Here is a 13,077-nt window from a genome sequence, read left to right on the forward strand (position 1 = left end):
AAGCACAAGGAAAGCACATATTATTTCTGTTCTCAAATCAATTACCACTTGCAAAATTATTTAGATTTAATATGTTTAGGCCAACCGCTGGTTTGTGACGTTTTTCAACACACCTGTCATGCCATGGCTTTTCATGCGACCCATTTTGTACTCTGCTTTCAGCGAGGGCAGCAGGGCAGCGCCGATGGTGATTCCATCCATCATGGCGCTGAATTTAAGAACGATGGGCTTCTTTTCGAGGCCTTCTGGAAGCTGGGGGAATTCATTGGCCTCAACGGGTGTCTGATTGATGCTGGACCCTTTGTCAGAGGGTTGTGGTGTGGGCGTGTCCTCCCTATTGGGAGGCTGGCTGTAGAGAAAGAAGAAACTTAATCACTCAATCCATCAAAAATAATTCATTGAATGAAGTACTGTCGTTCATATAATTTAGGTTATATGAATGTATTGCGTCTCCGGTTCGAGTCCAGGCTCGGACCTTCCTGGGTGGAGTTTGCATGTTCTCCCCGTGCCCGCGTGGGTCTTCTCCGGGTACTCCGGTCTCCTCCCACATTCCAAAGACATGCATGGCAGGTTAATTGGGCGCTCCGAATTGTCCCTAGGTGTGCGTGTGAGTGTGGATGAATGTTTGTCTCTGTGTGCCCTGCGATTGGTTGGCAACCAGTCCAGGGTGTCCCCCGCCTACTGCCCAGAGCCAGCTGAGATAGGCGCCAGCAGCCCCCGCAACCCTTGTGAGGAATAAGCGGTCAAGAAAATGGATGGATGGATGGATGAATGTATTGCATTTAGAAAATAACATGTTGGAAAAAAAATCAAGATAGCATATGACTGATTTAGTGCATGCAAATTTTACAATTTAATAGTAATAAATAACTAACTAAATAAATAAATAAATAAATAAAAGTCAACTCATGAAAGAGAGCTGTTTTTTTATTGGTTGCTTTCTGAGCAGTGCTAAGGTGCCCTTGGACATGGAGCTAACCTGGGGCAAATGTATTATATCCCCTCACTCTGAAATCTCTCCATGAATACACAACTATGCAACTGCACGAGTATGATTGTATTTCTGGATTATGTTAGCAAGTTGCTTAATCAACTGATAAACGAATATGGGGATCGCTTTGTCTGAAAACAGACCACCTTGGCGGTGGTAGAAGAGGCAACAGAGGGGTATATTCACTAAGAATGCGCCGCGTCCGGTAATAGCGCGAAATATTGTACCACAACTGCACCCGCAGTCTGCGCCCAGTTAACCACCTATGCACTATATTGCTCTAATCATATACCGGCGCAAACACGCCCACAAAACTGACAGCTTGGAGCAAATTTGCACCTGATTTACCACACATGGCAATGGATTTGCACCAAGAACATGGTTGTTATATTACCAGTTGCGAAAAAGATGTCATTATCAGAAAGCAAGGTTGGACCGAGAGTAAGCGTTTATACCGCTATTAAAGGCAGGGACTTCCGTTTTCACTCAGGAAAATGTACTTTATAAATACAGGATGTATAGCCATGAATTCCTTCTGAATCAACAGCTCTGGGCTTCTGTTAATTTGTGGTGGTGATTTTTTTTCTAAACCCCCACCTCACCCAGCCTCTACTTTGCCATTTTGTGTTTGTTTTGTCAACAGCGTTTCTCTGCACAGACAGTTGTTTAACCCTCCAGCCAATCGCAGAGCGGGGGGTGGCAGGGGGCGTGTCAATCACTGTCGCCAGATGGGGCTGGGCAAATTTATCGGCTGCATGAGTCACTCCCGTGGCAACTTGACAGCACACATGGATTTTTTTTCCCACTCACTCAAGCTTTTATGAGTGAGTGAGTGAAAAAACAAAACAAAAACAAAAGTCTCATTAGCGCCGTGCAAAGGTGACGCAAACCTTTAGTGAATAGGCCCCAGAGTGTAGAGAATAATGGGCAGTTCAGACAAATTAACATAAATTATCTGTTGCAATTAAGAATAATATAGGATGTTCTATACAGATCCTTGTGAACATATTTTTCAGTGAAGCAAGGCCAAACAGCAGACATACACATTAGATGGCTGTCGGATGAGGTCAGAGATCTGTTTGGACAGCTGATGGGAGCTGCGGACCATCATGCTGTGTAAAGTGGCTGGGTGCTGGGGGATGTTGATCATGATGGCTCCCACTTTGAAGACCGCAGCATTGTTAGTTTTCAGTCCACGCTGGGCGCTGTACAAGGCCTGAGACTTGGCGATGTTGCATTTAACCACAGTTCTGCAATGCAGCGAGAGAAATGGGATGATAAACAAGGTGGAAAAGTCACATGGAACTGCAGGTGACAATATGAGTGTATGAACTACAAGGATCATGCAGATTTAGAACATTCAGATCTTTGGATACAAGAACAATGTTCAATTGTGACACTAGCACAGTTTCTACTTAACTATGATCTAAAACATAGCACCACTAAGCTATGTATATGTTTTATTTTCTATGTTGGTCATTACTAAAAATATTAATGAGACTTCAGAATATTACACTTGCAGTGACATCTAATAGCAACTATACTTTAATTTAGTTAGATGGCGAGTGAAGAAGCGCTCCACCATCAGAACATGGATGACTATCGTAACTAATATTAAGAGTAGGCTAATTGTGAAGAAGAGATCCAACATAATGACTGAAAATTTGACACCTGTACTGCGTTCAGGTTATACACTTTTCTCAGTCACTAAAATGAAATGAAAAAAAAAAAGAAAGTCCTTTACACTGTTGGTCACCCCAGAAATTACTGCCATTAGGCTGCTACCACTAGGGGCCAAGAGTATGAGTGAATGTTCACATCAACCACAATATAAAAAAAATAAATAAATAAATACACAAAGGGGATAATCACGCTAATATAAAGTAAGAAACACCCAGGCTGCATAAGGCTGGTGGCAATGATTACCAAGCGCTATGTTCAAAACTAAATGGAAAAAGATATGGCCAACATGTGGTCATTTATGGAGAGAATCACGTTCTGCTTCAGACTAAATACCGCGTTGCACCACTTCACTGTTTTTCAATGTCTTCAAATTAAATGTATGTGCAATCAGCATACAGCCAGCCAGAACAAGATGGCAACATGCCAACAACTGTCAATGCCTAAAACCCCTGAATTAACTCCATGCACACATACATGTGGAATAGACATGACAAACAAATGATGGAGACACTTTTATATGCTGAATAAAATGCAGATGATCCCTAAAAACAGCAACAACATACAGAAACTCTTGTTTTGCTGTGCTGGTGGGAGATGTTGGGAAATCCTCCAGTCTACGCATGTAGTTGCAGGAGAAAACAACAGAACAAAAACAAGAAAAAGGAGAGCAGAGGAAAATGTAAAATAATTCTATCGCATTAGAATATAATGCTTCAAATGTTTTGTTTGTCTTTTACATGCAAGCACGTGGCCCATACTATAATAGTATACATGTATAATAAAACGCTTCTGGCAAGTGAATTATTACGTACCGTATGTTATGAAGCTGTGATATCAAGAATACACCTAAATCTTGAAGAGTTTCCTAATTAAAAGACTGATGTTCATACTTCAATGGTATATTTTTAGGCATAACAATAAACATGCAATGAGGGCCAGCGATATTTTCAGACATCTTCACTTTACTGAGTGTTATTCCTATAAAAGTATGTTTTTTGTTTGCCAGAGGTTGCATAACCTTCAAACAATTTCATCTCTCACAGATGAAATTCTAACCTACAAGTATTTTATGTTAGATAGCACTCAATGAAATCAAGAAAGAAAAGTTAATAGGGAAAGACATCAAAAGACGACGTATACAAAAGTACTGTAATCTAATTCTGTTTTTGACAGAAATCACAAAGACATTTTTATATGATGATGATATAAGTGTAGAAACGTTGTACGCACTGAATGTCTGGTGTTATGCCCTCCAGCAGTACAATGTTCACTCCTCCTATATGAGCTGATGCACAGGTCTCAGTCATTTTCTGATGTAGGATATCTAAAAGACAGAAACAATCAAACGGGTGAAAAAAAAGAAAATATAGTTCAACCAAGTGAAAATTGCTTTTTGCATACTAAATGAGCATTCAACATTTTGTGAACATTGATATTCTAAATAAATTTAATCATTTGCATTATGTGGATGTGCTTGTATTTCTTCAGAATGTTCTTTACTATTGTCTACTGTTTGATACTTTATCTTCATTTAAGCCTTAATTACACAATTTATTAGTGCTCACTCAGACAATATAATTTAATAGGAAATATTTGCCAGAGATTGGGGGTGGACAAGCAACAAAAGTAAAAACTTTTTTTGTTATTCACAGAATCACCTTTCATCTTCTCCTTGAGGGTAAAACTTCCATGTATCTTTTTGAGTTCTGCCTCCATGGTGAGTCCACCAATGTCAGCCTCCAGGTGGGTGCGGTTCACCATGCCGATGCCAAACACAATGAGGGTGATGTGCTGCGGCTCAGAGCTCACCAGGCTACGCCGCCTGCAGCCTGCAGCAGGGGGCCTCGTGGGAGTGGGCTCCTGCTGTTCGTTTTCAAAGATTACGTTACAGAGGGGCTCCGATGGCCGACGCCCACCCTCTATGGAATACATAAGGGTAGAAGATGAGTTATCTATCCATTCTCCAGTTGTTTGATATTGTATAATGTATCATGCAAGTTGTTCGACAAAACAGTTCAAGTAAGATCAGCCCTACTGGTATTCTACGGTTTAAAAACTTCAACATGAATCCACTGAGCAATCAACAGTTTTGTGTTTAATGCATAAATTCAATCCATTACCCTGAACATCCTCCCTGGGTAAAAATGAACAATATTCAAGTGATAGTGGTTTGAAGACATTAAAATATGAAAACATAAATAAATAAATAAATAAAAGGTACAATAAACAACTATTTCCTTCTAAATGCAATTATAAGCAAGGAGAACAGAAAATCGTGTCCAATGCACATTAGTGAGCTAAAATTCTTAGAAGGCCTACAAAAATGGCATAGCTGAAGTTAGCCTGGTTGAATAGAGTAAAGCACTGACTAACAGACTATTTGAAACATCATGGAAATGTCATATGATACAATATTTTGTGTTTTTTGCTTAGACAGTTATCTAGTACAATAGTTATGGTTGTGGTCAGTTTACAGGGGTATGTAAACTGATGAGCACAACAGTATGAAAATTTATATCATTAAGAGATAACATTGCAAAACAATTCTCAGGAATTACGTGAAGTCAACAGTAAGCAACAGCAAATACTGAATGTGACAAGGTGAATACATGTGTTTGGTCAAGCAAAAGAGAAAAAATTATGACTGCTAATTCCCACCTGTCAAGCAGTTCTCTGCAGAACTTTTCTCCAAGATGCCTGTGGGATCTGAGATGAGCGAGTAGAAGTTGAGCAGCTTGTACATGTTCTGCCAACATTCTGCTGACGGTTCGCTCTGCTCTGACACTGTGATGGAGTCAGAGTCATCCATCTGGATTGTCGTGTGGTCGGCCACATCACGGGAGCCCTTTCTTGACACCTAAATCGTTACAAAGAGATTGAATGAGCAAAAGTAGAGAGATTTCACAATTTGCGGCTGAAAACAAACAAACAAAAAAAAGGCTGGTCTTTTTAAGTTATTAGTCCTAAAGCCTGTAAATTGCCACAGAATACATTTACACAATGCATACAGTGCATGTGAACAAATTTTCTGATGACTCAAAATTAAGACATTGTGAAATGGCGTGTGCATGGTTTTTAATGTATTTCTTTTCTACTAGCTCCCCCTTGTGTTTGTATGTGTAGCGTCAAATACACTGGTATCAAATATCAAGATATGTTCCCAAGAAATGCAGATGCAAATTGAAAAATGTTTTTTTTTTTTCATCAACAAAAAAGCAATTGGACAGTTGAGTCCTAATCTTGTCAATAACAAGCCACGGTATTTATTCTACATGTCAAGCATGTGACACCTACTCACAAATTCCTCGACTGATATGTTTTCGACTTGTGAACATATAGCATCTGCCCATAACAAAATACAGAAAAATCAGACCACTTGACATCACTGCATTTGAGCTGCTTCATATTGGTGACTGATATTTTCAAAGGAATATTCAAGTTTTAACAAATTGTTACCTTCGAGGTGCGACGTTCTGAACGTCCAAGCGAACCACGTCCTCGATGTTCCCTTCTTCCTAGTGTGTCCATGGCTGAGGGTGGTCCATTGAGTGGAAAACCTCCAGGAACTCCTGCTGCTCCCCCACCTAAACCTCCACCCATCCCTCTCTTGCTCTTCAGGGTTTGTGTGGCACTGCGTGCCGTCCCATTGATGCTGCCCCGTGAACTCCGGCTAAAGTCGGATGACCTGAAATGGCGGTAAGGTCGGGCCTTGAAAGTCGGTGTTGGTGAGGCAGAGCCTGCAGTGTAGCGGTTTAGCTTGATGTCTGTTTGAGTGGCTTTGATGTCGTCAATCATGGTGCTGAACTGGTGAATAAGGCGCACCAGAGCCATGTCGACACGTTGGCTAATGGCCTGGCAAGCTGTTGTGAAGTCACAGTGGAATGTATTGTAGTGGCGACGGTTGAGGTCGTGGAAGGACAGTGGGACTGCAGTGGAGCCTTGTGGCGCACTGGTTGACTTCTCCATCACGACTGCATTCAAGCTGAAAGTCTCGATAAGAAGAGCTGGTTTGAAGTCAAGTGGTGGCAGGTTCACCGTGCCTTGTCTAGAGGTAGGAAGAATTGACAAGTTTTGTATCCATGTCAGATAGGTTGCACACTTTTGGCTGGATGTTGCTGTTATAAAAGATATAAAAAGTGGAACCTCAGTTCAACAAACTGAGTCGATGATCACGAACCAAAGATGTATTTAAAATAAAGGGAAATAGACATAGATTAATCCATTTCAGCCCCAGAACCAAGCTGCCTTTATGGGTGGCCCGCACAGATGCCTAGCAAAGCTCAGAAAGCAGGGAAAGGAGCGCTCAACCCCAGTAGCAAGCCCTCACAAAAGCCGCCAGAACTACAACACTCTCCAGGACTACATAATACTACAATCATTTGAACTTTCAGCTCATTTGGAAGCCATTCGGACAGGTAATTAAGACAAGATTCCACTGTACTACTCTATTACTGCAATTTTAATATCAAATCAAACTTTATTTATATAGCACCTTTCATACATTCAAATGCAACTCAAAGTGCTGAACAATTAAAACATCCATAATACAATAAAAAGAAACCCCCCCCCCCAATATCATAATAGCCGCAAGTACATACGATATACTTTACCTCCGAGATCTTTTGTTTTTGCGCTCTTTGGAGGTGTCAGAGTCCACAATGTCCGCTCGCAGACACTCCAGGTGGCCAGAAAAAGACAAATGTTCACCAAAGTACATCTTGTAGCTCAGAGGAGTGGTGTCTTGGGCTTGGATGCCAGTATAGTTCAGTAAAGGCTTGAAAACAACCTAAGATTTAAACCATAAGCCGATGAAACATTTATTATATGAAATGATGTTAAAACGCAAATCAAATTTTAAATATTTCCTATGCACATGAGCACAATTGTTTTTCTTTCATGAAAAGAAGGGGCTCTGTTCATGAAAGAAAAACCCATAATGGTCACTGAAATAACAAAAAAAAGATAAAAGTAAAATTGAAAAAAAAATAACAGTGAAAATCTGATATTGCTTTTGAATTGAAGGTCAACAGATATAAATATATATATGGACTAGGGCTGCACAATATATCGAAAAAATATCGATATCGCGATATTGGCCCTTGCAATATGCATATCGCAAAGGCATGCAATAAGTTTTATATGGAATTTTACGCTTTTTATATGAATTTGACCAGTCAGATGCTAACTAAAATGTGTATCGCCATTCAATAGTTGAAAATTATCAAGACATAATTACAATTAATTAACTAAGATTACATTAAAGTTACTTATTTTGCCACATGAACATTTTTTTTCTTTCATTAGGTAATAAAAATGTAATTTCTTTCGGTACATGTTAAATATCGCAATAATATCGATATCGCTATGTTCAGCAAGTATATCGGATATCGCATGATTTTCCAATATCGTGCAGCCCTAATATGGACCATTTTTGTCCAGGCCTGTTTCATCCATCCATCCATTTTCTTGACCGCTTATTCCTCACAAGGGTCACGGGGGGTGCTGGCGCCTATCTCAGCTGGCTCTGCGCAGTAGGCGGGGGACACCCTGGACTGGTTGCCAGCCAAAGGCCTGTTTCATTAGGTCATTAAAAATCAATCCATTTTCTCTACCACTTATCTTGTTACTTAAATTACAATTCAACAGCAAGGCATTTATTTATTTATTACTTTTATCAGTTTCAAGTTATTTCTGTGGCCATTGTGGGGTTTGTTTTCATGTTTTGCATTTGCAACCATCCACGTTTGTATACACGTATCGTATGACTGAACAAAAGAATAAAACAGACATAATAAATGACCTGAGCATCAGCCAGTTGAACAGCAGCAGGACAAAGGTTTCCCTCTTCAATATCAGCGATGTCGTCCTGGCTAGTGCTATGCTGGGAATGCTGTGAGTGGGTCCCGTCCAAGGTGTTCTGGTCACTGGACAACACTGTGTTGAAGTCCGATGCAGAGGGGATAGTTGGTAGGTTACATGTTCCACCTAAAAGTGGTGAAGACATTTGTGGAATAGAACTAGACTAGGGAAAATGTTTTGTCTCACTAGTGCACACTAGAAATAGAGCTGTAAGATCAGTTTTTAGTGACACTGCACTGCACTTTTTTTTTTTTTGTAACTCCGTACCACTTTGAGATTGTTGAAATATAAAGTGCATTACAAATAAAATTTATTATTATTAATGTGTGTGTCTGCTTGCGTATCTTCTGGTGGTCTGTGCAGAGTGAAGTTCTGGCAGCTCTGAGCAAACATATCATCCTTGCACTCCGAATTGAAAGTGAAAACTAGTTCTATATTAATGATCACTGTTACTACAAATGCGAATAGCAACATGTTGCATTAATTAACAACAGCAACTGCCTGTTTTATATGCATGACCACTCATGAGAATTCTAATATAACTGGACTTTTTGTGATCCCACCTAAATATGATTGACTTTGAAAAGCAGGTCTGCGTTGCATATGAACGATACTTAAACTATGACTATGCTGTTAAGTCAGTTCTCATTGTTGGCACAGTACTTTGAGATAATCAAGTCTCCTATATAATTAATAAAAGTAGAAATGACACCTGTTTACAAGTTGTCACACAGGGATACTAATATTAACTTCTAGATGACTTATACAGGGATTTAACTATTGTACCCAGATCTCAAAACACAACTAGTTCACCAATGTCAATACAACACTGAGGGGCCACCCCTAACCTCCTTCAGGACTGTTATCTCTTTGTAATGGCTGGTATTGGTAGGGTATGACTGGAGAATCCAACGGGTCTAGAAAAACTGAAACATTTACACAAAGTTCAATTGAATTACTGCCTGAAATGTTCAGGTATAATTTGTTAGTATTCTTTTCTTCCTTCCAACGAAGACATAAGAACATCCTATTTGACGTAGGAGACGAGGCAAGATTTGTGTGCATCGGATCTTACCTGTCTGGAGGCTATTGTGCTGTGAGCGGTTAACTGGGGAGTCCTGGATTACAGCTCCACTCCTGTTACCCACAGCATTGGACATCCAGTTGTAAAAGCTAACAGAAGATGGCTCAGATAGCAGTGGGTGCTCTGTCAGCATATCTGTCCCTGAAGCCACCAAAGAACCATATTCGATTATTATCCATTTACATCAAATTGGCATACGCCAACAATAAAGTTGCAAGGCTTAATTAAGCATGTTTTTTTTCTTAATGAAAAAGGATGAATATTAGTATTTCCTATCAGGCACCTGTACGAGTAAGGGAGCCACTCTTGGCTGCTGTGGCACAACTTGGCTCATTCCTCTGGGGAGTCCCCTCCAGCAGATTGTGCAGACTGCGAAAGCTTCCTGTCAAATTGCTCAGGAGACTCTCTTTCCTGGGGCTGTCCTTGACTGGCAGGCCTGCACGGCTCACATGGGCTGGTGAGTCAGCGGCTGTGTCACCGCTGGTGTAACTCAGAGATTGATACGGATGGGAGCCCTGGTGACAAATGTACCGATACATGTCAGGTTCACATGCAGCCCATACGTTATCTGCATTTGAGTCCCATCATGGGCCAGATGAATCAGGATGGACCTTGCAGTACATAAACAAAGACAATAGCTGGCTACCATGTGGTGATGTTTTACCTTTATTCGCAGTGCAGACTCGCTGTGTGTATGGGACTTGGAGAGTTTCCTCATGATCTCCACTCCGCTGACAGGACCAGTGTTTCCCTCTTTTGGTGGTTGACGACTGCACACTCCCTCCAGTAGCATGGTGTGTTCACTCACTGTGGCTTCGCAAGGATATCAAATAAAACTCTAAATGACTGATACTAGTAAAACCTGTGTTATCCTTCAATCTTACACGAGGGTTATCAATCCAATCTCTAGCCATAATTGAGGATTTAAAGTTTCAGCTGATTTTTGATGATTAATGGTCTGATGTAACAAAACACTATTGGCCTTCGGAAACAGATTTTTTTCTGTAATAAAATGTTCATTCTAATTTAATTAGAAAGTCTTTCCCCCACCTGCATCATATTCAAATTCTGCTCCATCTCCACTAGTGTCACTTTGTAGTGCTGCACCGTTGTCCAAGCCCAGGATTGTCTCAGCCAGGTTCTGCTGAGGTTCCTTCGGTTTAGTAAGCTGATTGGGCCTCATCAGACCGATAGCTTTGAAGCCCTGAGTAACCACAATGAATTTCATCCACTGTCGAGCCAAAGCCACAAGACCCTTTTTAAGAGTCACTAAGGCTGGGACTCCATCATTCTGCAATTAAAAAGGAAGAGGGAAAATATATTGACACAAGATTTTTGTTGGTAAGAGCACCTAAGAGAATTAAAAAGTAATTGCAGCTACCCAACAGTAGATAGTAACATTTCTTTTAGAGTTGCATTGGGAAAGAAATACATAGAACTTGTACTAACCATGGTAGCCTCCTCTATGACAGAATAGTCTGCCTGTTGCAGATAGCGGTGAAGGATGTTGCAAAGCATGCATGAGGGATTCTCGTGCAAGTAGTGAGCTCGCTTGGTCACGCGATTGTACTTGCTTCGAATTGGGATGTGGATGCTCTTTTTCTGCAATATGACAGAACATAGCGGTTCAACTAAATAGCTGTGGTCTGATTGGCTTTGGGTCACTGATTGAAATACTAACCTCAAGAGCCTCTGTCATGATGCAGCCCATGACTGCGCACACACGGAGTGTACCCTCCATGTCCAATTTGCGAAGAGAAGATTTGAGCTGGTCGATGGGAACCAACCAGGCACCGATGGCTGGAGTGGCAGTGCTGAGCAGATTCAACTGTCTAGAAAAATGAAACATGAGCAGTAGTTTTAATTTGGTATAATCAAATTCATGTGATGACATTTTAGCCCTATAACTCCAAACGTATCATGAACTACAAGACATTTTTAGCCCTCTATTTCATGAGTTTTTTTTTTTTTATTTTTATTAAAACCCTGCTGTATATGATCTGACACATCCATTGAACAGATAATCCATGAGAGGGCAGTAATCACCCAGGTGATGGCTTTTCCAGCGACCTTGCAAGATCACCATAAGAAAAAGTTTAAAAATGTTACTATGATAACATTATAAGAAGTTAATGGATTGATATAATGTGAAAGTACTCAATATGTTTGGCTAGATGTTTTATCAAAACCATGTTAAAAGTGTATAAATGTATATTTTTAAGTTTTTGCATTTGCAATGTAATCAAAGCTTGATTTTCCAACCAAAAAATTAACAAAATGATTAAATTACATAATTGATCATTGATCATAAAAGTTGATCATTTCCCAAAATAACAAACACGGCAGAGATGCAAGGTCTGCACAGGTCACTTTGTCTATGTATACTGTAAGAAATGCAAAGAGAAACTGTTTTGGGGATGTCACGATTCAAAATAAAAATATGACCCACAAAGTTAGTAAAAAAAAAAAAAAAAATCCTGTTTCCAGTTACTTTGGTGGAGTTCTCAAATCCAAATAGTGCATGATAGCAGTTATACTATACTTATTAATAGTGGGATTAGTGGTTCTTTCTGATTTTTGGAAATACTAATATGTTTGATATATGTCTGTTTATGATTATATTTTTGAGAATTATAAATGTACAATTTTAAAGCATTGTGACAGGATGTATCAAATATGACAAATCAAAAGTCATATGTGGAAGTGGATTTTCAAAAACATCTGTGTGTTTGTTCAAATGGACCAATTAGTATTCTATTTCAAAATAATCTGAATTTTCTCTCATATATTTCATGGTTCAGGCTTTATATGGTAAGAAGACATACATTTGATCCAGTATACTGGAAAATTTTATCTAAAATGTGTTGCAAGATAATGTGAACATGGTTAAAACAGGTACTAATAATGGTTTCAAACAGCGGACTCCAAGTAATATATGCCACATGCTCACCCACTAGAACACAGGTCTCAAACTCCAGTCCTCGAGGGCCGCAGTCCTGAATGTTTTAGAGGGTTCTCTCCTCAAACACACCTGATTAATCAGCAAGCTCTGCAGGAACCTGATAGTGATCCTAATGATATGATTCAGCTGTGTTTGAGGAGAGAAACCTCCAAAACATTCAGGACTGCGGCCCTCGAGGACTGGAGTTTGAGACCTGTGCACTAGAAGCGCACTTGTGTTTTAGCATACTATTGAACTTCCCAAACAGTGTGAAAGCATTTCATCTCTAGTGTGACATCATTACCTTGAGATGGCCTGTGAAGGTGACCGCACATTGGTGGGAGCAGCAAAACTGAACCAAATCTCGCGGATGGTCAGTTTCATGCTGCTGGAGTCAGGTGGCGGCGGCATTAGTGGAAGGTCTTTCTTTAGGTCGTCTGACTCAACCCCTTCATCCTGCACATCAAGTTATGGCACATCATCAAGTAAAGCTCATATTACTCATTTCTAAGGAATTAG

General features: G+C 40.0%; 1 protein-coding gene across 1 annotated transcript in view; it reads right to left on the reverse strand.

The window, feature by feature from the left end:
• Positions 1–13,077, reverse strand: part of kiaa1109 (KIAA1109 ortholog) — an 82,364-nt gene that overhangs the window by 30,105 nt on the left and 39,182 nt on the right. The window contains 16 exon segments of the mRNA XM_077539510.1: positions 114–349; positions 2,035–2,241; positions 3,238–3,288; positions 3,905–3,998; positions 4,333–4,593; positions 5,333–5,531; positions 6,131–6,719; positions 7,285–7,460; positions 8,475–8,659; positions 9,609–9,758; positions 9,901–10,132; positions 10,282–10,430; positions 10,668–10,908; positions 11,067–11,219; positions 11,299–11,449; positions 12,863–13,014. Of these exon segments, the coding sequence (XP_077395636.1) occupies positions 114–349; positions 2,035–2,241; positions 3,238–3,288; positions 3,905–3,998; positions 4,333–4,593; positions 5,333–5,531; positions 6,131–6,719; positions 7,285–7,460; positions 8,475–8,659; positions 9,609–9,758; positions 9,901–10,132; positions 10,282–10,430; positions 10,668–10,908; positions 11,067–11,219; positions 11,299–11,449; positions 12,863–13,014 (3,226 nt within the window).

The sequence above is a fragment of the Festucalex cinctus genome, chromosome 12 (genome assembly GCF_051991245.1).
Source record: "Festucalex cinctus isolate MCC-2025b chromosome 12, RoL_Fcin_1.0, whole genome shotgun sequence".
NCBI lineage: Eukaryota > Metazoa > Chordata > Actinopteri > Syngnathiformes > Syngnathidae > Festucalex > Festucalex cinctus.